The sequence below is a fragment of the Mercenaria mercenaria genome, chromosome 4, assembly GCF_021730395.1.
Source record: "Mercenaria mercenaria strain notata chromosome 4, MADL_Memer_1, whole genome shotgun sequence".
Lineage (NCBI taxonomy): Eukaryota > Metazoa > Mollusca > Bivalvia > Venerida > Veneridae > Mercenaria > Mercenaria mercenaria.
Genome location: NC_069364.1, coordinates 57144751 through 57166563, shown reverse-complemented (window position 1 = coordinate 57166563; position 21813 = coordinate 57144751). Strand labels below are relative to the sequence as shown.

Here is a 21813-nt window from a genome sequence, read left to right as displayed (position 1 = left end):
AAACGTTGAAAACCACCTCTTGTCCAAACCACAAATGGGCCTAGGCTTTGATATTTTGGCATGTGACTCAACTATGGTCTTCTCTAAGATTGTTCAAATTATCCCCCAGGGTCAAATATGGCCCCGCCCTGGGGGTCACATGGTTTACATAGACTTATAATATAGGAAAAACTTTGAAAATCTCTTGTCCGACACCACATGAGCCATGTTTTGATATTTGTATGGACGCAATCAATCTAGTGGTCCCTACCACTATGATCAATTATTCCCTGGGGTCAATATTGCCCCGCCCCAGTCACAAGCATGTTTATTATAGACTTATATTGGGAAAACTTTTGAAAAACCTCTTGTCAGACCCACAGGGCTAGGTTTGATATTTTGCTTGTGACATCATCTATGGTCTTCTACTTATGATTGTTCAAATTATCCCCCTCGGGTCAAATATGGCCCCTGCCTGGGTGTCACATGGTTTATATATAAACTTGAAACTTCTTGTCCAAACCACAAGCCCTATGGCTTTGATATTTGTTATGTAGGCATCATCTAGTGGTTCTCTACCAAGTGTTGTTCAAATTTATCCCCCTAGGGTTAAAATATGGCTGCGCCCCCGGGGTCACATGGTTCATATAGGACTTATTTAGGGAAAAGCTTTTAAACTTTTCTTGTCTATAACCGATATCCTTCAAAAATTGGACCACCAATGTTGTTTTGAGGTGGCAAGATGAACATTGAACATGAGTTGAGACCTTGATTTTGACCTAGTGACCCGCTACTTCACATTTCTGTAGCTACAAGCCTTTCAATTTGGACCACATGCTAGTGTTTGTGCACCGAAAACTTTGGCCTTGACTTGACCTAGTGACCTACTTCCTCCACATTTTTTGTAGTAACAGGCTCAAATTGGACCCACATCATAGTTTTGTTCCGAATGAAATTTGCCTTTATTTTGACCTAGTGACGCTACTTTTCACTTTCTCACGCTACAGCCTTCAAATTTTGGATCACATGCAATAGTTTTTTTGTACCGAAACAAAATGACCTTGACATTGTGACCTAGTGACCTACTTTAACATTTCTCAGCTACAACTTAAATTTGGACCACATGCATAATTTTGTGTACCGAAAAATTTGCCTTGACATTGACCCTAGTGACCTACTTTCACCCAATTTTTGAAGGTACAGGCTTCAAATTTGGACCACATGCATAGTTTTGTGTTCCCAATGACATTTTGACCTTCATTTTGACCTAGTGACCTACTTTCACATTTCTCAAGCTACAACCTTCAAATTTGGACCACATGCATAGTTGTGTACCGAAAAAAACTTTGACCTTGACATTGAATAGTGACCGTCTTTCACATTTTTGAAGGTACAGGCTTCATTTGGACCACATGCATAGTTTTGTGTGTTCCGAAATGAATTTGACCTTGATTTTGGACCGAGTGACCTACTTTCACATTTCCTTCTCAAGTTACAACCTTCAAATTGGACCACGTGCATCTTTTGTGTACCATAATGAACTTTGGATCTTGGAGATTGACCTAGTGACCTACTTTTCACATTTCGAAGCTACAGGCTTCAGATTTGGACCACATGCAGTTTTTGTCCCGATTGAATTTGACATTGATTTTGATCTAGTCACTACTTCCATTTCTCAAGCTGTCAACTTCCAAATTTGAAGTACATGCATAGTTTTGTATACCGCAATGAACTTTGACCTTGAAATTGATCTTGTGACCAACTTTCACATTTCCTCAAGCTACAGCTTTTCAAATTTGGACAAAGGCATGGACCACATGCACAGTGATGTGTACTGGAAATGAATTGACCTTGATTTGACGCTTGGCTAGTCTTGAAATTTGGAACAATCAAAATGGCTCAATGGTGGGCGCCAAGATCACTCTGTTATCTCTTGTAAATGTTTATAACAAAGCAAAAAAAAAAATTTTCATTCAAAGCCATGAACGCAAGCACCTGTAAGTCACCTAGTCAGACAGGTAACATACATGTACGGGATAAAATAATATATTAAGAATAGTAACGTTGCCACATTTGTAGATGCAATAATATTGTGTCTCACAATATTTGATGGTAGATTATTTCCGTCATTCATTTATATAAGACATAAGTAAATAATGTATGTCAAGTAAACTACAAAATAAAAATCCTGTGTTATTGTGGATCATGTGAGATATAAATGAAAATGGCACCAAGTTTAGATTAGAATATAAAATATAGATAAATATGTTTCGGTCGTAATCATTACATTATAAATTACACATCAATGTAATCAGGTTACAGTGCGATGCGTGTAAACAGTGAAATATTTGTGGTATTATAGGTATCGTCCCATAACTACAAATGCATAAATAACGCTTGACTTCTATACATGGTTAGAAAAATTAAGATATAATCAAACTTATTTCAAACAAATCCTTTATAACAATGAAATAGTGTTTAATTTATGGCAATGTTTCTGACAATCTCCAATGTTCTGTTAAATGTAAAATTTGCACTAGTCTCCCAATTTCACTGTGTTTCACTTGATCATGGCTAAAAGGTTCGAGTCCAGTCAGGCCTGCTTTGTGCTCTTAGCTACCTGTATGTTAAGAGTTATAAATTTAGGAAAATACAACCATTAATAGCTAAATTATAATTTATCCACTATTTAACACATTGGAAAAGGTAAGGAGACCCTTCAATGAAATATATGATCAACTTCTGCCTGTACAACATGGCATTTTCTTTGTATTTGTAATTGTTAGCCCACCATCGTCAGATGCCATCAAAATGGCGAAAATCGTAAACAAAGTTATTTTGAAGTTGGAAAATTGTCTACACCTTTGTATAATATGCACCCACGATTCTCGGGGGAGGGGTCCGGGTTAAAAAAAATTGTGCATTTATACACGAGTATCAACGGCACGTTTAGTAATATAATGAATGTATAATGACAGATATGCACCAGAATTATTAAATTATTCAATAGTATCTTTATGGTATATTTCTAATCAAGAAAACTTTCAAGACAAAAATAATGTATGCAAACATAAAACAAACTGCATGTATTTATAAATGATAAGCATGTTATATATACCAACAGGTATTAATGCTTTTTCCTGACATTCAGATTCATTGCAAATCTTTCTGTAGTACCTTACAATGTAGACATTACAACAAAAAACATGGAAATCTACCTTATGATTTTCATAGACAAAGGTATGCAACGCGCAAAATGCACCCTGCCCCTTTTAAGCAGCACCCTGCCCTTTTTAGAGGTCTAGAAAAATCCCTAGATGGTGGGCTATAATATTCAAATCACTCTGCGTCTGTGGTCTGTCGTCCTTTCGTTCCTCCGTCAACAATTTCTCATTATCGCATCTCCTCAGAAACTACTGGGGGGGATTTTGGCCAAACTTTGTCAGAATGATGTATTGGTACCCTAGTTGTGTCCTCCTGAAAATCAGACTGGTTCAGCAATTTTTTGAGAGAGTTATGGCCCTTTGTTTATTTTTATAAATTACATAGATTTATATAGGGAAAAACTTTGAAAATCTTCTTGTCCAACGGAAGGATGATGCAAGATACTAAAGATGCTCAGATTTCAGGAGTTTCTGTAGTTCTTTAGCATATTGGGTGTAAAGCACCTGTACACACAAGGCTTCTAAGATTAGATATACATGTATTAAATTGTGTTTAAGTCAGTTTTGTTGAATAATAATTGTTGTGTTCTATATTGAATTGTCAAACTTACATGTATACTTCATATTGTAAATTATGCAGAGATACTTTCCTTTTACCTACTGTGAAATCATTTAAATTCGCTGACATGAAATTTCGCGCAAATGTGAAAAAGGACTGTTTCGCGTGGGATTTAATTCGCGCATTTTCAATTTTAGTAATGAAAAAATATAATTAAAAAATAATAATAGCGTGGTCTTAAATTCGCGCATCGGTCCTAGCGCGAAATACGTGAAAATTCATCCTACGCAAATAAAAATGATTTCACAGTATTAAATATCAATTTGGGTAATTAATATGGCTTCTAACATTTCTTTACTGCAGGTTACTACAGTCAAACTTAGTTAACTAGAACTCCGATAATTCGTACACCACCCTTCTCTCAAACTCGTCATCAGGTCACGGAAAAATTCCTGTATAATGAATTTTGTTCGAAAACTCATACAACAGATCACTTGAACAAATATTGCTGGTCCCGTTGATTTCGAGTTAACAAAGTTCGGCTGTATATATAAAGTTATCAAGGTTAACTTGTGCACCTTACTTAATTTCATATACCTTTTTTAAAAAAAAATTACATGTAATGAGAAAGTAATCATTATTACAGGTTGAATTAGTTCTATACACATCTTACTGTGTGCCTGATAAAATGCCTAGAGAATAAAATGTGGTCTTTTCTATGATCATATTAAAGCAGATTGTAGGGCTAAGGCTGGCTGTTCTTCAGAATTTTTCTCACAATTTCAGGAAATTAGGACCTCAAAAAAAAGTTAAAAATTAATGATACGGTTCAGAGAAATTTGTTTTGCACAGCTCTAACTTAACTGCTAGAGTATTTTCTGTTTGGTTTACTTCATGGTTTAGACAAAAGTTACAGACAAAATAGTTTATCAGAAATATTAAATACTAAATGTCCTGTACAGTGCCATGATGTTACTAGGATCTGTACTCATCAATGTTTAAAGTCTGGAACTTAGAGGAAAGAACAACATTTATTCAGTTTGCCCTAACTTTGTTTGCAAAGTGTATATACTGATGAAAATTTGCTGAAGTGTCTAACACTTAAGCAAAGGTTCATTACAGTCTGTGCCAATATTACAATGATGAAGCACATAGAAAATTCTTAACCCTCATCGTGCTGAACACAATTGTTTCTGCCTTTGCAACCAGTGTATATCATGATCAGCCAGCACAACCACACAGTCTGATCAAGATCTGCACTGTTCACAATTAAAGTCAGTATCATTTTGGTAAGCGCTCCTTTTAACAGTTAACGGTACTGTCCAAATTGAAAAATGGACAAGTTCATTATATAAATTTAGCAGGGTAAGGGTTAAACTTTAAATGTTGATAAATATGGGCTAAGATGTATTACAGTTTAGTTGACAATTAAATACTGGCTGACAATTAAATACAACATTTTACCTCCTGTTTTCAGAAGCTGGGATAGATGGTCTTGAACTCACCAAACAATGGTTAACTAGAAGTTTTGAGAAATTGAGGCCAGGGGGAGTTACTCCTAGAGAGGGAGCCACACAGGCCAATATGACTACACCTGCAGCCATCTTGAATGGGGCTTATATGGAATTGTTGCAGTGGGACACAAGCAAAATTTTTCCAGAGGTAAAAACGTGTTAGAAAAATGAAATAATATAATGATTTAGTGTATAATCCATGTTGATAGATTAATGTTTGTTTGTATGTCTGTCAGGGTTGATAGCTCTCCTTGTTGGAGGTAATAAGGAATCTGTGGATAGTAAGTAAACCTCTGGACTCACTGATTTAAAACCTAACAGAATTTTATCCAGTAAATAGATCAACAGTTTTAAATTAGTAAACCATGGCTGAGTGGTTAAGGGTGCTTACTTTGATTTGTTTGCCATACACCAATGTGTGTTTGGAGCCTTGCTTAGTATGTAGATTTCTTCAAGTGAGGAGGTCATCCAGCTGACTTAAGGAAAGGTTGATAGTTCTACCCAGGTGCCAGCCTATGATGAAATAATGCCCACCCTTGGGTATTCCTCCACCATCAAAAGCTTGAAAAGTCATCATGTGACTTAATTGTGTTGGTGTGACTCTTAACCCCTGCCCCACCCTCACAAAAAAATGTCTTCATTAGATACTATACCTATGAGATCCATAACAGCAGATTTATACAGTTAGGCTATGTATGGTATATATTCACTGAATGACATGCTATTAAATTTGAAAGTGTATTAGCTGTTCAAGTGCATAATCATTGAACCAATAAACTTTTTGTGCCCCCCCATGAGTGGTGGGGGCATATAGATTTGTTCTTATCCGTGCATCCGTCCGTCTGTCCGTCCGTCCGTCCATCCGTCCGTCCGAAGTTCGTGACGCGCCTAGCTCGAAAAGTATTTGATATAAATTGATAAACCTTGCATGAGTCTTTATCATGATATGAACTTGCGCACCTCCTATTTTTCGTCTGGCTCCACCCCCTATTTTCAGAGTTATGTCCCCTGAAATAGTCAAAAATGTACATTTTGACCTTGTGACACGCCTAGCTCAAAAAGTATTTGATATAGATTCATGAAACCTTGCATGAGTCTTAATCATGATATGAACTTGCGCACCTCCTATTTTTCATCTGGCTCCGCCCTCTATTTTCAGAGTTATGGCCCCTGAAATAGTCAAAAATGCACATTTTCACCTTGTGACATGCCTAGCTCAAAAAGTATTTGATATAGATTCATGAAACCTTGCATGAGTCTTAATCATGATATGAACTTGCGCACCTCCTATTTTTCATCTGGCTCCACCCCCTATTTTCAGAGTTATGGCCCCTGAAATAGTCAAAAATACACATTTTCACCTTGTGACATGCCTAGCTCAAAAAGTATTTGATATAGATTCATGAAACCTTGCATGAGTCTTAATCATGATATGAACATGCGCACCTCCTATTTTTCATTTGGGTCTGCCCCCAATTTCAGAGTTATGGCCCCTGAAGTAGTCAAAAATGCACATTTTCACCTTCTGACATGCCTAGCTCAAAAAGTATTTGATATAGATTCATGAAAGCTTGCATGAGTCTTAATCATGATATGAACTTGTGCACCTCCTATTTTTCATTTGGGTCCGCCCCCTATTTTTAGAGTTATGGCCCCTGAAATAGTCAAAAATGTACATTTTCACCTTGTGACACACCTAGCTCAAAAAGTATTTCATATAAATGGTTGAAAACTCGCATAAGTCTTTATCATGATATAAACTTGCACACCTCTAATTTTTTGTCTGGCTTCACCCCTTATTTTTAATGTTATGGCCCCTGAAATAGTAAAAAAATGCACTTTTTCACCTAATTATATATCTAGCTCAAAAAGTATTTGATGTAAATTCAGGAAACCTTGCTGGAGTCTTTATCGTGATGTGACCTTGCACACTTGGCATTCTTCTTGAGAACCTTAGCTCTTATTACTGAGTTATGGCCCTTGAAATAGCCAAAATAGTGGATTTTTTGTTTGTGATGCTCACAGCTCAAAAAGTATAGCGCCTAGAATAATGAATCCTTTTCATAAAATGTTTGTTGAGGCTATACCCCATTAAGACTGCAAACATTTGAATTATTGCCACTTATTTGTGACAAATGTACCAGTGGGGGGCACACCCTGTGTCCTACAGACACATTCTAGTTAAAAAACGACTCTGTAGGTGGTTATTGCTAATTCACACGACACACATTTCATATATTTTAGTAAAGCCAGGTAGTTAAGTGATCATGTAGAAGAAGTTAATTGTTATATGCGGGGTATATTTATTTTTTTCAGACACTTGTTTTAGACCAGAGCAGATTCCTTGATCTAAGAGAGCAGACTCAGCACTTGACATTGGTTACATCTGTCCTACTTGTTACATACAACACAGTAGGTCAGTCAATAGCTGGTGTACAGTCACTGAAAGTCAAGCTGAAAGAGGAAATATGCACTCTGTTGGAGGGGGTAGAAGATGGGTTAGTATTAGTTTGTACTTACTGGTAATCAGGTTTGATTTGTAAGAAAAAGTCTTGACTGTTTCCAGGGAAAAACCAGTGCTGCTGTCTTAAGAGTTATGGTACTAACCTGCATAGTGTCAAACCTACAACCTAATGTAAAGGTGTCAATACAGTCTCTTACTTACAAACGAATGCTGACCAGCAGTTCAAGAAGTGGTTATAGATGTAGTTTACATAAGTTAAAGGAACCTCCTTTCAAATCTATAACTGTAACATAAACAGGTTTAAACTAACCTCCTTCTATTATTATTTAGTTTAAAGTTCATCCTCCACATTCTTTTAACACAGCAATGCATGCCTTCAGCCTCTCACTTTAAACACAGCCGTGTCTTTTGAAAGTTTGGATGGATAACTCCTAGGATAAATGCAGCCTGCTGAACTTGATCAAGGCAGAAAAAAATACCACTTTGATTTTATTGAATAAGAACTCCTTGATGTCCTTTGTGCGTCATCCATTATCCGTTTTCCGTCAGTCAACAATTTCTAAAAAAATCTTCTTCAAAACTACTGGGCAGATTTACACCAAACTTCAAAGAAATTATCTTTGGATGCCCCCCTTTCAAAATTGCCTAAAGAATTAAAATCCTTTAGTACTGTGGTTGCCATGGTAACTAAAAGGAAAATCTTTAAAAATCTTCTTCTCAGAAACTGTTAGCCGGATTTCAAAGATACTTTGTAAAAATGATCTTTAGGTGACTTTTTTTCTACCAAAATTGCTTAAGCCTGCGGACAAGGCTTAATTTCCTTATGTGACTATATTGTAAATTTCAAAAATCTTCTTCTCTGAAACCTGATGACTTAGAGCTGAGATATTTGGCATGTGGCAATGTCTAGTGGACTTCTACCAAGATTGTTAAAGTTATGATCCCATGGTCATTACTGGTCCTGCCCCATGGTCACCTGAATTTACACAGAGCTTAGATATTTTACATCTGTCTAGTGGTTCTTTACTAAGATTATTCACAGGGTCCATTTAAAGCCCTGCCTTGGGTCACTTAGCTTTTATACGAGTTATATAGGAAAAATACTTCAAGAATTATCTGATCATATTTCCTAGACTGTTTAATTATAATTACCTGATGACCCCAAGTAATTAGGTGTCACTTGTTAGTGACCTTGATCTGCTGACCTACTTTCTTGTTTTTAGCTCACCTGTCACATAGTGACAAAGTGAGCTTTTGTGATCACCCGTCGTCCGTCGTGTGTGCGTCCGTCCGTCAACAATTTCTTGTCTGCACGATAGTGGTTTCATTTATGATTTTATTTTAACCAGACTTACACACAACTTGTATCACCATAAGATCTCGGTTCCTTTCTTGAACTGGCCAGATCCCATTATGGATTCCAGAGTTATGGCCCCTGAAAGGGCCAAAATCAGCTATTTTGACCTTGTCTGCACAATAGCAGCTTTATTTATGATTTGATTTTTACCAAACTGGCACACAACTTGTATCACCATAAGATCTTGGTTCCTTTCTTGAACTGGCCAGATTCCTATATGGGTTCCAGAGTTATAGCCCCTGAAAGGACCAGAATTGGCTATTTTGCCCTTGTCTGCACAATAGCAGCTTCATTTATGATTTAAATTTAATCAAACTTGCACAAACTTGTGTTGCCATAAGATCTCAGTTCCTTTTTTGAACCGGCCAGATCCCCTAATGGGTTCCAGAGTTATGGCCCCTGAAAGGGCCAAAATTAGCTATTTTGACCTTGTCTGCACAATAGCAACTTCATTTATGATTTGATTTTAACCAAACTTGCACACAACTTGTATCACCACAAGATCTTGGTTCCTTTCTTAAACTGGACAGATTCCATCATGGGTTCCAGAGTTATGGCCCCTTAAATGTCCAAAATTGGCTATTTTGGCTTTTGCAGCCATATAGAGACTTCATTTATGGTTTTATTTGATACAAACTTCCAAAATATCTTCAACAACAATAAATCTTGGATTCCATGACAAATCAGATCCATTCGTAGTTTCCAGAGTTATTTTATATCTGATTACCTCCCCTGATTGTAGTCAAAATGGATTTATATCAGTAAGTACTTACAGGACTTATTTGAAATTTCATTATTGTCATTAGTTGGACCGAGCCAATCAGGGTAGATAACTATGGACGGATTTTATGTCAAATTACCTCCCTTTATTTTTGAAATTAAAATGGGTATATCTCCATAACTAATGAAGATACTGATCTGAAATTTCATTTATGTTAACAGATTTATTTGGCAGATCCTTCTTTTGTTAACTTACAATAATTTTCTTTTGAATTACTTCCCTTTTACGTTACTATAAATAGCCTATTTTTAGTAACTTTTTTATTATTGGCCGTAGGGAAAAACCGAGACCACTTTTCTGTGGTACAACATGGATGGTACCTCCAATTTTTAGGTGTATTTTGACATATCTGTACCTTGTAAGAATTTTGTTTTTCTTTTTGGTTAAATTTCTTTCCTTTGTTGTTCCTGTCCTTTGGACTTAGATATTTTTTCTGAGGACCTTCTTGTCCGCAAGTGCAATGATAACAGGTGAGCGATATAGGGCCATCATGGCCCTCTTGTTTAAGATACAGCCTTGAAATTCTGATGACATATACAGTTTTGCACACAGATCTAAAAAACTGACTTTCAGTGACCATGAATGTGACCTACTGACGTACTTTCTTAATATTTCAGCATCAGTTTGACATTTGAAACATGTAGCTCATATTACTCAGGTGAGCGATCCAGGGTAATCATGACCCTCTTGTTAAAATAGAAGTGAGATTTAGATATAAGTGAAAAATTGAAGTGGGGGATGTTGTCTGCCTTTGTTAAATTAAGCAGTATGGGAGATTTTATCTGTATTCATGTGTTTAATACTCAGATGGAAATTTTTATGCCCCCAAAGGTGGGCATATTAAAATCGCACTGTCCGTCCATCCGTGTGTGTGTCCAGTAAATTCTGGTTCGGGCTGTAACTCTTCCATTCATAAAGATTTTTGAAATAACTTGGCATAAATGTTCACCATAATGAAACGACGTGTCGTGCGCAAGACCCAGACTCCTAGCTCCAAGGTCAAGGTCACACTTAGAGGTCAAAGGTTAACATGGTCTGTTTCGTGTCCGGTCCATAACTCTGCCATCCATGAAGGGATTTTGAGACAAGTTGGCATAAATGTTTACCATAATGAGACGACGTGTCATGCGCAAGACCCAGACCCCTGGCTCCAAGGTCAAGGTCACACTTAGAAGTCCAAGGTTAACGGGGTTTGTTTCTTGTCCGGTCCATAACTCTGCCATTCATTAAGGGATTTTGAAATTACTTGGCATAAATGTTCCTCATAATGAGATGACGTGTCATGAGCAAGACCCAGACCCCTAGCTCCAAGGTCAAGGTCACACTTAGAGGTCAAAGGTTAACATGGTCTGTTTCTTGTCTGGTCCATAACTCTGCCATTGATGAAGGGATTTTGAAATTACTTGGCATAAATGTTCCCTATAATGAGATGTCAAGGTCACAAGGTCAAGGTCACAAAATGATATGTGATTTTTTTGCGCATACAACTGTGGCATTCTTGGGCCTAATTCGGGGGCATTTGTCACCAATAGTGACAGCTCTTGTTTCTTACTCACTTTTCACGTAGTTTTTAGCTCACCTGAGCCAAAGGCTCATGGTGAGCTTTTGTGACCCCTCAATGTCTGTCGTCCGTCCGTCAACATTTTCTAAAAATATCTTCTTCTTGAAAACCACTGGGCAGAATTACACCAAACTTCACAGGAATAATCCTTGGGTGGTCCCCTTTCAAAATTATTAAAAGAATTTTATTCCATGCAGAACTCTGGTTGCCATGGCAACTGAAAGGAAAAACCTTAATAATCTTCCTGTCCAAAACCGCAAGGCGTAGAGCCTTGATATTTGGCCTGTGACATCATCTTATGGTCCTCTAACAAGATTGTTCAAATTGTGCCCCTGGGGTGAAAAGAGGCCCCACCCCAGGGGTCACAAGTTTTACATAGACTAATATAGTAGAAAACTTAAAAATCTTCTTGTTTAAAACCACATGGCCTAGGCCTTTGATATTTTGTATGTAGCATTGCCTTGTGGTCCTCTACCAAAATTGTTCAAATAATGCCCCTTGGGTGAAAAGAGGCCCTGCTCCGGTGGTCTCATGTTTTACATAGACTTATATAGGAAAAAAAACTTTAAAAATCTTGCCTGAAACTGCAAGGCCTAGGCTTTTGATATTAAGTATGTTGCCTTTCCTAGTGTTTCTCTACCAAAATTGTTCAAATTATGTCCCTAGGGCGAAAAGAGGCCCTGCCCTGGAGTACCAAGTTTAATGTAGACTTATATAGGAAAAAAATTAAAGATCTTCTTGTCTGAAAGTTCAAGACCAAGGCATTTGATATTTGGTGTGTAACATTGCCTGGTGGATCTCTGTAACAAGTTTGTTCAAATTATGCCCTTGGGGTGAAAGGAGGCCCCACCCTGGGGGTCACTTGTTATAATTATGAGTTACATGTATATAGGAAAAAATACTTCAAAAATTATCAGGTCGTATTTCCTAGACTGTTTAATTATAATTACCTGATGACCCAAGCGATTAGGGATCACTTGACTGTGACCTTGACCTACTGACCTACTTTCTTGGTTTTTAAGATACAGCCTTGAAATTTGGATGACATGTACAGTTTTGCACACCAATCTTAAAACTGTCTTTCAGTGACCATGAATGTGACCTACTGACGTACTTTCTAATATTTTAGCGCCAGTTTGCCATTTGAAACATGTGGCTCATATCACTCAGGTGAGCGATTCAGGGTCATCATGACCCTCTTGTTATGTTTTTAAATCCATCTGTTTCATTGTGACATTAGTGATATTTTGTTTTTCTTTGAAACTTCTTTTAAATATGACTTTCTTTCGTGTACCTGTTGTTCAGGACCTATTTTTAGCTAGCTGATACCAAGCTGACCAGGGGTCAAGCAAAAACAAAAAATGCTGGTTGTGTAAAGAATGGTAAAGATAAACACAGTTTTATTTCAAACCTTTAAAAAACTGTATCTCCGTGAAAGTTAACTTTAGGTCTGTAGAGTAAAGTATGAATTTATGTAAATGTACATCAGCAGTAGCAACATTATCATTGTCATAATGTTCTTGCAGCAACCTGGAGTCAGTTCTAGAGAATATAAGCGAGCAGGTCAACAAGAATGTAGAAGTGTTCCTGAAGGAGCATGGATTTCCAGCCCATGATGAAACCCAGCAGAAAACTCTCAAGGGCCAAATAACAACACTTAAAGAGAAAGATAACCAAATTATTACGTTGATGTGTAAGTAAATGTCTTGATATATGAAGTAATCAGTCCAGGATTTAGTTGTTTAAATTCTTCCCTAGAAGAAACGGTATAAAAAACTGTAAAAATGGCACAGGAGTTTTCTGGGTCCCAATCTTGTTTCTAGTAGTACAGATATATACAGTTATAACCCTCCTTTAACTGATTCGGCATGTGTTTGAAAAGATTCACAACTGAAGAAGCTGAACAAGAGGTTCACTATACGTGAGACAATAGCGAGTTTCAGTTTCAACCTTTTTGTTTGAGTGGAGAAAAGTGACCAGCAATGTACACTATGATATACTGAACAGGACAATAAGTAGAGTTTAATAGGTCAGCCATACTTTTTCAAGCTGTCCATGGTACATAGAACAACATGAATTGGGGTAGAGAATTTGCATTAACCGGATAAGTGTTCAAGTTAATGTAGGTATTCTAGTAATCAGAGTTCAGCAAGCAAAGTTGGCCTATATATTGCACTTTGCTACACACCAGTTTATGTACACATGGAGAAATCTCAGCTGCAGTTTTATTCCAAATTGATTTCTGTGGACATATTTTTTTTAACAGAAAAGTCATTCATTTTATGTCACACATATTGTTTTAATTCTTTACTTTCAGCAAAACGTGTTCTAGACTTCATACAGCAAGCACTGTTCTCCAAGTTAACAGAACCATTGAAAGTACCCGCAGGAACGTCCGTGATGGAGAAGGAACTGTCTCAGATTTGTGGACAGTTTCTAAGACTTATTTCACACAATAGATCAGTGTTCGGACAGTATTATGCTAATATTATAGGAACACTATTAAAACGCTTGCAGGAAGATTTGTCTCCAGCAGACGCTGTGTCCTAGTTCAGGAGACTTCATGATTGTTGTGACAGTATTTATCCCTTTCCGAGTGGTTATTCCCCTGCATTAGTCCAGTGGACCAAAACCATTTTTAGCTCACCTGAGCAATGCTCAGGTGAGTTTTTCTGATCGCTCGATGTCCGGCGTCCGTCGTCCGTCGTCTGTCAACATTTAGCTTGTGTATGCGATAGAGGCTGTATTTTTCAATTAATCTTCATGAATATTGGTCAGAATGATAACCTTGATGAAATCTAGGCCGAGTTCGAAAATGGGTCATCTCGGGTCAAAAACTAGGTCACTAGGTCAAATCAAAGAAAAACCTTGTGTATGCGATAGAGGTGGTATTTTTCAATTAATCTTCATGAATATTGGTCAGAATGATAACCTTGATGAAATCTAAGCCGAGTTCGAAAATGGATCATCTCGGGTCAAAAACTAGGTCACTAGGTCAAATCAAAGAAAAACCTTGTGTATGCGATAGAGGCTGTATTTTTCAATTCTTCTTCATGAATATTGGTCAGAATGATAACTTTGATAAAATCTAGGCCGAGTTCGAAAATGGGTCATCTGGGGTCAAAAACTAGGTCACTAGGTCAAATCAAAGAAAAACCTTGTGTATGCGATAGAGGCTGTATTTTTCAATTGATCTTCATGAATTTTGGTCAGAATGATTGCCTTGATGAAATCTAGGCCGAGATCGAAAATGGGTCATCTGGGGTCAAAAACTAGGTCACTAGGTCAAATCAAAGAAAAACCTTGTGTATGCGATAGAGGTGGTATTTTTCAATTGATCTTTATGAATTTTGGTCAGAATGATTACCTTGATGAAATCTAGGCCGAGTTCGAAAATGGGTCATCTGGGGTCAAAAACTAGGTCACTAGGTCATATCACGTAAAAACCTTGTGCATGCGATAGAGGCTGTATTTTTCAATTGATCTTCATGAATTTTGGTCAGAATGATTGCCTTGATTAAATTTAGACCAAGTTCGAAAATGGGTCATCTGGGGTCAAAAACTAGGTCACTAGGTCAAATCAAAGAAAAACCTTGTGTATGTAATAGAGGCTGTATTTTTCAACTGATCTTCATGAAATTTAGCCAGAATGATTACCTTGATAAAATCTAGGCTGATTTCGAAATTGGGTCATCTGGGATCAAAAACTAGGTCACTAGGTCAAATCGAAGAAAAACATTGTGTATGCAATAGAGGATGTATTTTTCAATTGATCTTCATGAAATTTGGTCAGAGTGATTGCCTTGATGAAAACTAGGTCCGTTTTGAATATGGGTTATCTGAGGTCAAAAACTAGGTCACTAGGTCAAATTAAAGAAAAATCTTGTGTATGCGATAGAGACTGTTTTTTTCAGTTGATATTTATGAAATTTGGTCAGGTTGATTGCCTTAATGAAATCTAGGTCGCATTTGAATATGGGTCATCTGAGGTCAAAAACTAGGTCACTTGGTCAAATCAAAGAAAAAACTTCTGTATGTGATAGAGGCTGTATTTTTCAGTTGATGTTCATGAATTTTGGTCAGAATGATTGCCTTGATAAAATCTAGGTCGAGTTTGAACATGGGTCATCTAGGGTCAAAAACTAGGTCATATCTAAGAAAATGCTTGTTTTATCGCAAGAGACCAATTTTTTGGTCCAATCTTAATGAAAATTGGTCAGAATATTTGTTTCCATGAAATCACTAGGTCAAACATGTTTTACACTGTTATGGAGTGTTTCTTAGGTGAGCGACCTAGGGCCATCTTGGCCCTCTTGTTTCCATATTTGTAAACATGCTTCTCGATATAATACATGTTCATCTTTTGAACAGAGGTTTAATTTATTATGTAGAAACTGAAAATTTTTAAATCTCTGTCACATATTTTAACATCATTCCAGCATAATCTGAATATACAGTAAGTTAGATAATTGTGGTAAAATCTCTTAACAGACTATAGTCTGATGTAAGGCATGGACCAGTTAGAGGCCATGGTGAAGTCAGGTGACATCAAGTTCACTACTACATGATAATATAGATCAGCATAATTTTTATCCCCCGACGAAAGTCGGAGGGATATAGTTTTGGCGTTGTCCGTCCGTCTGTCCGGAGCCATATCTAGGAAATGGTTGGGAATATTTATTTAAAACTTCATATACATGTTCACCACTATGAGTTCTTGCGGCCCGTCAAGTTTCAGTCAGATTGCCCAAGTAACACCAGAGTTATGGCCCTTAGAAGTTTCTAGTGTTAACTATATAGGGTACTATAAATATGGTAATTTCTGCATCATAACTTTTGATATATTTCACCTAGAACTATGAAACTTAAACAGAATTTAGATCACCATAATGTGGTTGTGTACACACAATTTCGTTTGGATTTATTTGTAAATTTAGAGTTACTGCCCTTTAATTGTATAAAAATCCACATATCTGTACAAAACAAACTTTCCATTTGGTAGAATTTCATTAAATTTCTTTCATTCTTTTCCATGAACATTTATTGTAAACATGTGAAGTTGTGTACCTGGTCACCCCCTTACCTTGATCACACCCCTCCCCCTCCCCCCCCCTCTCCCTCCCCCCCCAAAAAAAAATCATTATTTTACATTTTTTTCAGACAAACTTCATAAACATGTTCACCACTATGAGGTTATGGGGCCCATCAAGTTTCAGACAGATTGCCCAAGTAACACCAGAGTTATGGCCCTTAGAAGTTTCTAGTGTTAACTATAATATAGGGTACTATAGATCTATAGATATGGCAATTTCTGCATCATAACTTTTGATATATTTGACCTTGAACTATGAAACTTTAACAGAATTTAGAGCACTATAATGTGGTTGTGCACACACAATTTTGTATGGATTTCAGAGTTATTGCCCTTTAATTGTCTAAAAATCCACATATTTGTACATAACAAAGTTACCATTTGGCAGAATTTCATTAAATTTCTTTCATTCTTTTCTGTGAACATTTATTATAAACATGTGCAGTTACGCACCCACACCTCGTCACCTACTTGCCTTGGTCACACTCCCTCCCCATCCCAACCCCGCTCCCCCCCTCCCCCAACCCCCACCAAAAAAAATAATTTCGTTTTCATTTATTTTAGATTTTTTTTTAAACCTTCAATGATTATTTATCAACATGCAAGTTGTACCATTTCCCCACCTCACTCCTCCATACAGTCATGCCCACCACTGATCATGCATCCTCTATCAACCCCCCCCCCCCCCCCCCCCCCAGAAAAAAAAAAATCCACATATTTGTACATAACAAACTTACCATTCGGCAGAATTTCATTAAATTTCTTTCATTCTTTTCTGTGAACATTTATTAGAAACATGTGAAGTTGCGCACCTACACCTGGTCACCCACTTGTCTTGGTCACACCCTCTCCCCCTCCCAACCCCCCTTCCCCCCAAAAAAACAAATAATAATATTATTTTTTTTTCATTTCTTATTTTAGATTTTTTTTCAAACCTTCCATGGTTATTTATCAACATGCAAGTTCCCCCACCCACCTCACTCCTCCATACAGTCATGCCCACCACTAATCATGCATCCTCTGCCCCCCCCCCCCCCCACCAACAACTTCACCCATTTACCCTTTTTTTTTTTTTTTTTTTTTTTTTTTTTTTTTTTTCATTTTTAATTTCCATCAATATTTATAATCAACATGTGAAATTTTGTTTCCTCTCCCGTTCCCCTGCACCCCCACCTCCTAAAAAATTAATATATACATATATAATTATATTTCCATTCCTTTTTTTTTTTTAAATGTTCAAACCTTCAACATGTTAAGTTGTGACGTCACAAACCTTGCCCTCAGCCATGTTCAAGATATCTTACCTGTGTTCTCTTAAGGACGTCTGTTCTTTTAAGTTCAAATGTACATGTTAATCAGCAACACCTGGTGCCAAACCACTCAAAGACAATATTTCGTTCCAGTTAAACTTCAAGCTCACATTTCAGTTAACTGCATTTAATTTTAAAAGCTAAGCTTATTACAATAAGCATATCCCATTCAAAATAAATTCTTTAGTAAGAATCAAAGTATCATACATTTATTGTGTACTCTTTAATTAGACATTTGTTTTCTGTTAAATTGATTTTGACTAATGAAATTATTTGCTTCTTATTAACATCCTTAACTTTTTGACGGATATATTTTTTTTGCCATTCCTCACCACAAACCCTTTCGGCGGGGGATACCAATCCATCGAATTTGCTTGTTTATTATATTTTCTCGAGCATGTTACAATTAAAGTAGTCCAGGCTTGCTTGTAAGTAATGCCTTCATGTGCATAGACTATAAACTGTGCTAAGCTCTTGATTGTTTCATAAATATATTTTGATTCAGATTGATATTTATGCATAAAATGTGTGTCTGTTCATCCATGTATAATTTTTAGCTTTTTAGCTCACCTGTCACATAGTGACAAGGTGAGCTTTTGTGATCACCCTTCGTCCGTCGTCAGTCCGTGCGTGCGTCCGTCCGTCCGTCCGTCAACAATCTCTTGTCTGCACGATAGTGGTTTCATTTATGATTTTATTTTAACCAAACTTGCACACAACTTGTATCACCATAAGATCACGGTTCCTTTCTTGAACTGGCCAGATCCCGTTATGTGTTCCAGAGTTATGGCCCCTGAAAGGGCCAAAATTTGCTATTTTGACCTTGTCTGCACAATAGCAGCTTTATTTATGATTTGAATTTTACCAAACTGGCACACAACTTGTATCACCATAAGATCTTGGTTCCTTTCTTGAACTGGCCAGATTCCCTTATGGATTCCAGAGTTATGGCCCCTGAAAGGGCCAGAATTAGCTACTTTGACCTTGTCTGCACAATAGCAGCTTCATTTATGATTTTATTTTAACCAAACTTACACACAACTTGTATCACCATAAGATCTCCGTTCCTTTCTTGAACTGGCCAGATCCCATTATGGGTTCCAGAGTGATGGCCCCTGAAAGGGCCAGAATTGGCTATTTTGACCTTGTCTGCACAATAGCAGCTTCATTTATGATTTGAATTTAACCAAACTTGCACACAACTTGTATCGCCACAAGATCTTGCTTCCTTTCATCAACTGGCCAGATTCCATCTTGGGTTCCAGAGTTATGGCCCCTTAAAGGTCCAAAATTGGCTATTCTGGCTTTTGCAGCCATATAGAGACTTCATTTAAGGTTTTATTTGATACAAACTTCCAAAATATCTTCAACAACAATAAATCTTGGATTCCATGACAAATCAGATCCAATCATATGTTCCAGAGTTATTTTACCCTGATTGTAGTCAAAATGGATTTATATCAGTAAGTACTTACAGGACTTACTTAAAATTTCATTATTGTTATTAGTTGGACTGAGACAATGACAATACTTATTTGGAATTTCATTATTGTTATTAGTTGGACTGAGACAATCAGGGTAGATAACTATGGGCTGATTTTATGTCAAATTACCTCCCTTTATTTCAAATTAAAATTGTTATATCTCCATAACTAATGAAGATACTGATCTGAAATTTCATTTATGTCAACAGATTTATTTGGCAGATCCTTCTTTTGTCCACTAACATTATTTTTTTTTTTTTTAATTACTTCCCTTTTACGTTACTATAAATAGCTTATTTTAGTAACTTTTTTATTATTGGCCGTAGGGAAAAACCGAGACCACTTTTCTGTGGTACAACATGGATGGTACCTCCAATTTTTAGGTGTATTTTGACATATCTGTACCTTGTGAGAATTTTTTTTCTTTTTGGTTAAATTTCTTTCCTTTGTTGTTCCTGTCCTTTGGACTTAGGTATTTTTTCTGAGGACCTTTCTTGTCCTCAAGTGCAATGATAACAGGTGAGCGATATAGGGCCATCATGGCCCTCTTGTTTACTATCCCTACCAAAGGCAGAAGTATATAGTTTTGATACCGTCCACCTTTCTGTCTATCCATCCTTCCGTCAGGAGCTATATCTAAGTCATAGGAGTATTTCAGTAAAATATGGTAATAATGTGAACTGTAATTGAGATATGTGGCAATGCAAGTTTCAGTGAAATTGCTTGAGGAACACAAGAGTTATGGCCCTTAGTACTTATATCATGTTTGCTGCATGGAGTATTTCTTTTCATATGGTACATGTATATGTCTATTTTTGCTGTGGGGTATTTTATTTAAGCTTAGTACATAATCATGTAGCATTCTTGGAGACTAAGGTATGTGTTTTGGTCACTGTGATCAAGGGCATTTTATTACCATTTACAGAAAATTGTTTATGCAGTTGCACAATAACTTCAGTTAGGCATTAAGTGTTGCAGCCAAGCTCAGAATTTGAAAAGCTTGCATGGCGGTCATGGTTTTAGTTGTATTTTGGATTGCTTGGATCAAGGTCAAGATCATTCTTAACAAAAGAAGAAAATGATATTCTCACAATAACTTCAGTTAGGAATGAGATAAGTAGACCAAACCTGGTAAATAGGTAACTTTCATGGAGACCAAACATTTTGGCTGCACTTTGGGTAGCTTGGATCAGTCATTGTTACTAAATGAAGAAAAATGGTTTTCAATGAGTAGTTTAGATATAGAAATGAGAAATTGCAACCACTTTGGTACTGTTGCGTCCGGGAAACCAGAATTTAGTTCCCTTATGGGTTACTGTGGTTATGGACCAAGATAGTGTTAATGTGTTAACAAAAATATGAGCCATGCCATGAGAAAACCAACATAGTGTCTTTGCGACCAGCATGGATTCAGACCAGCCTGCGCATCCCCGCAGTCTGGTCAGGATCCATGCTATTCGCTAACAGTTTCTCTAATTCCAATAGGCTTTGAAAGCAAACATCATGGATCCTGCGGATGCGCAGGCTGGTCTGGATCCATGCTGGTCGCAAACCCACTATGTTGGTTTTCTCATGGCACAGTTCATAAAAGAATTTGGTTAGTAACTTTAGTTAGAAATGAAGATTCAAAATACCTGATGTTTTTATGCCCCCCCGTGTCAAAGACCTAGGAGGCATACAGTGTTTGAATTGTCTGTTTGACTGTCACTCCATCACATTTTCTTGTATACTGTACTGCCTTTACAGCTTCCATTTAACTGAAATGAAACTTGGTATACCAGTAACCTCATCAATATGAAGCTGACATGCACAAATTTTTAGGACTTGCATGTCCAATTATCATTTTTGGATTTGGGCCCATTTTTTACTTTGAAATATACAGCTACAACAGAACATTGTGTACTAAACTCCTACAGTTTCTATCCAGCTGAAATGAAACTATTACACATTGTTATGCACATATTATCAGGACTTTCATGATTAATTTTTTTTTCAGGAGTTATATTCCTGTTGTAGACTCTATTATTTGTAATTCTTTCAAGCATTTTAGGGAGTATGTGTCATACAATGTTGACATCATTTTTGTTTAACATTTAGATTTACTTTACATTTGCCTCATTGCTTGTAATGTAGGGATTACGCATGTTTTTTCATGTTATAACATCTGCAGAATCCCGAGGGATTGGTTGGTGCCCGAGCCCGTCAGGGCGAGGGTACCAACGATTCCCGAGGGATTCTGAAGATGTTATAACACGAAAAGAACATGCGCTAACGCTATTCTAGCATAAAACGCATAAATAACCGATAAATGAATACAATGTCACTCAGCGTCATTAAATTTCCACGAAATGCGCGGGAATGTCTGTGTTGCTTTTGTATGTTGACGTCATTTCGTTTTGAATTATCCGTTTTGGGGCCGAATGGCGTTTACGCTTTGCCACGGAACGCACATATATAAAAAGGTGTTATAACAGCACGCGAGCGCGATAATCTCCTTGTTAACACACGTTTTCTCTCCTGTTAAAACACTCTCGAAAAGTGACAATAA

At 37.0% G+C, this 21813-nt stretch overlaps 1 protein-coding gene across 1 annotated transcript in view; it reads left to right on the top strand.

Annotated features, from left to right (window-relative positions):
• The window catches only part of LOC123551819 (T-complex protein 11-like protein 1), a 31971-nt gene extending 14479 nt beyond the window's left edge, over positions 1 to 17492 (top strand). Inside the window, exons 5-9 of the mRNA XM_053542220.1 lie at positions 3131 to 3219; positions 5180 to 5364; positions 7533 to 7714; positions 12906 to 13072; positions 13697 to 17492. Of these exons, the coding sequence (XP_053398195.1) occupies positions 3131 to 3219; positions 5180 to 5364; positions 7533 to 7714; positions 12906 to 13072; positions 13697 to 13929 (856 nt within the window). The 3' untranslated portion in view covers positions 13930 to 17492. The remainder of the gene's footprint in view (positions 1 to 3130; positions 3220 to 5179; positions 5365 to 7532; positions 7715 to 12905; positions 13073 to 13696) is intronic.
• Positions 17493 to 21813: the final 4321 nt, after the last annotated feature.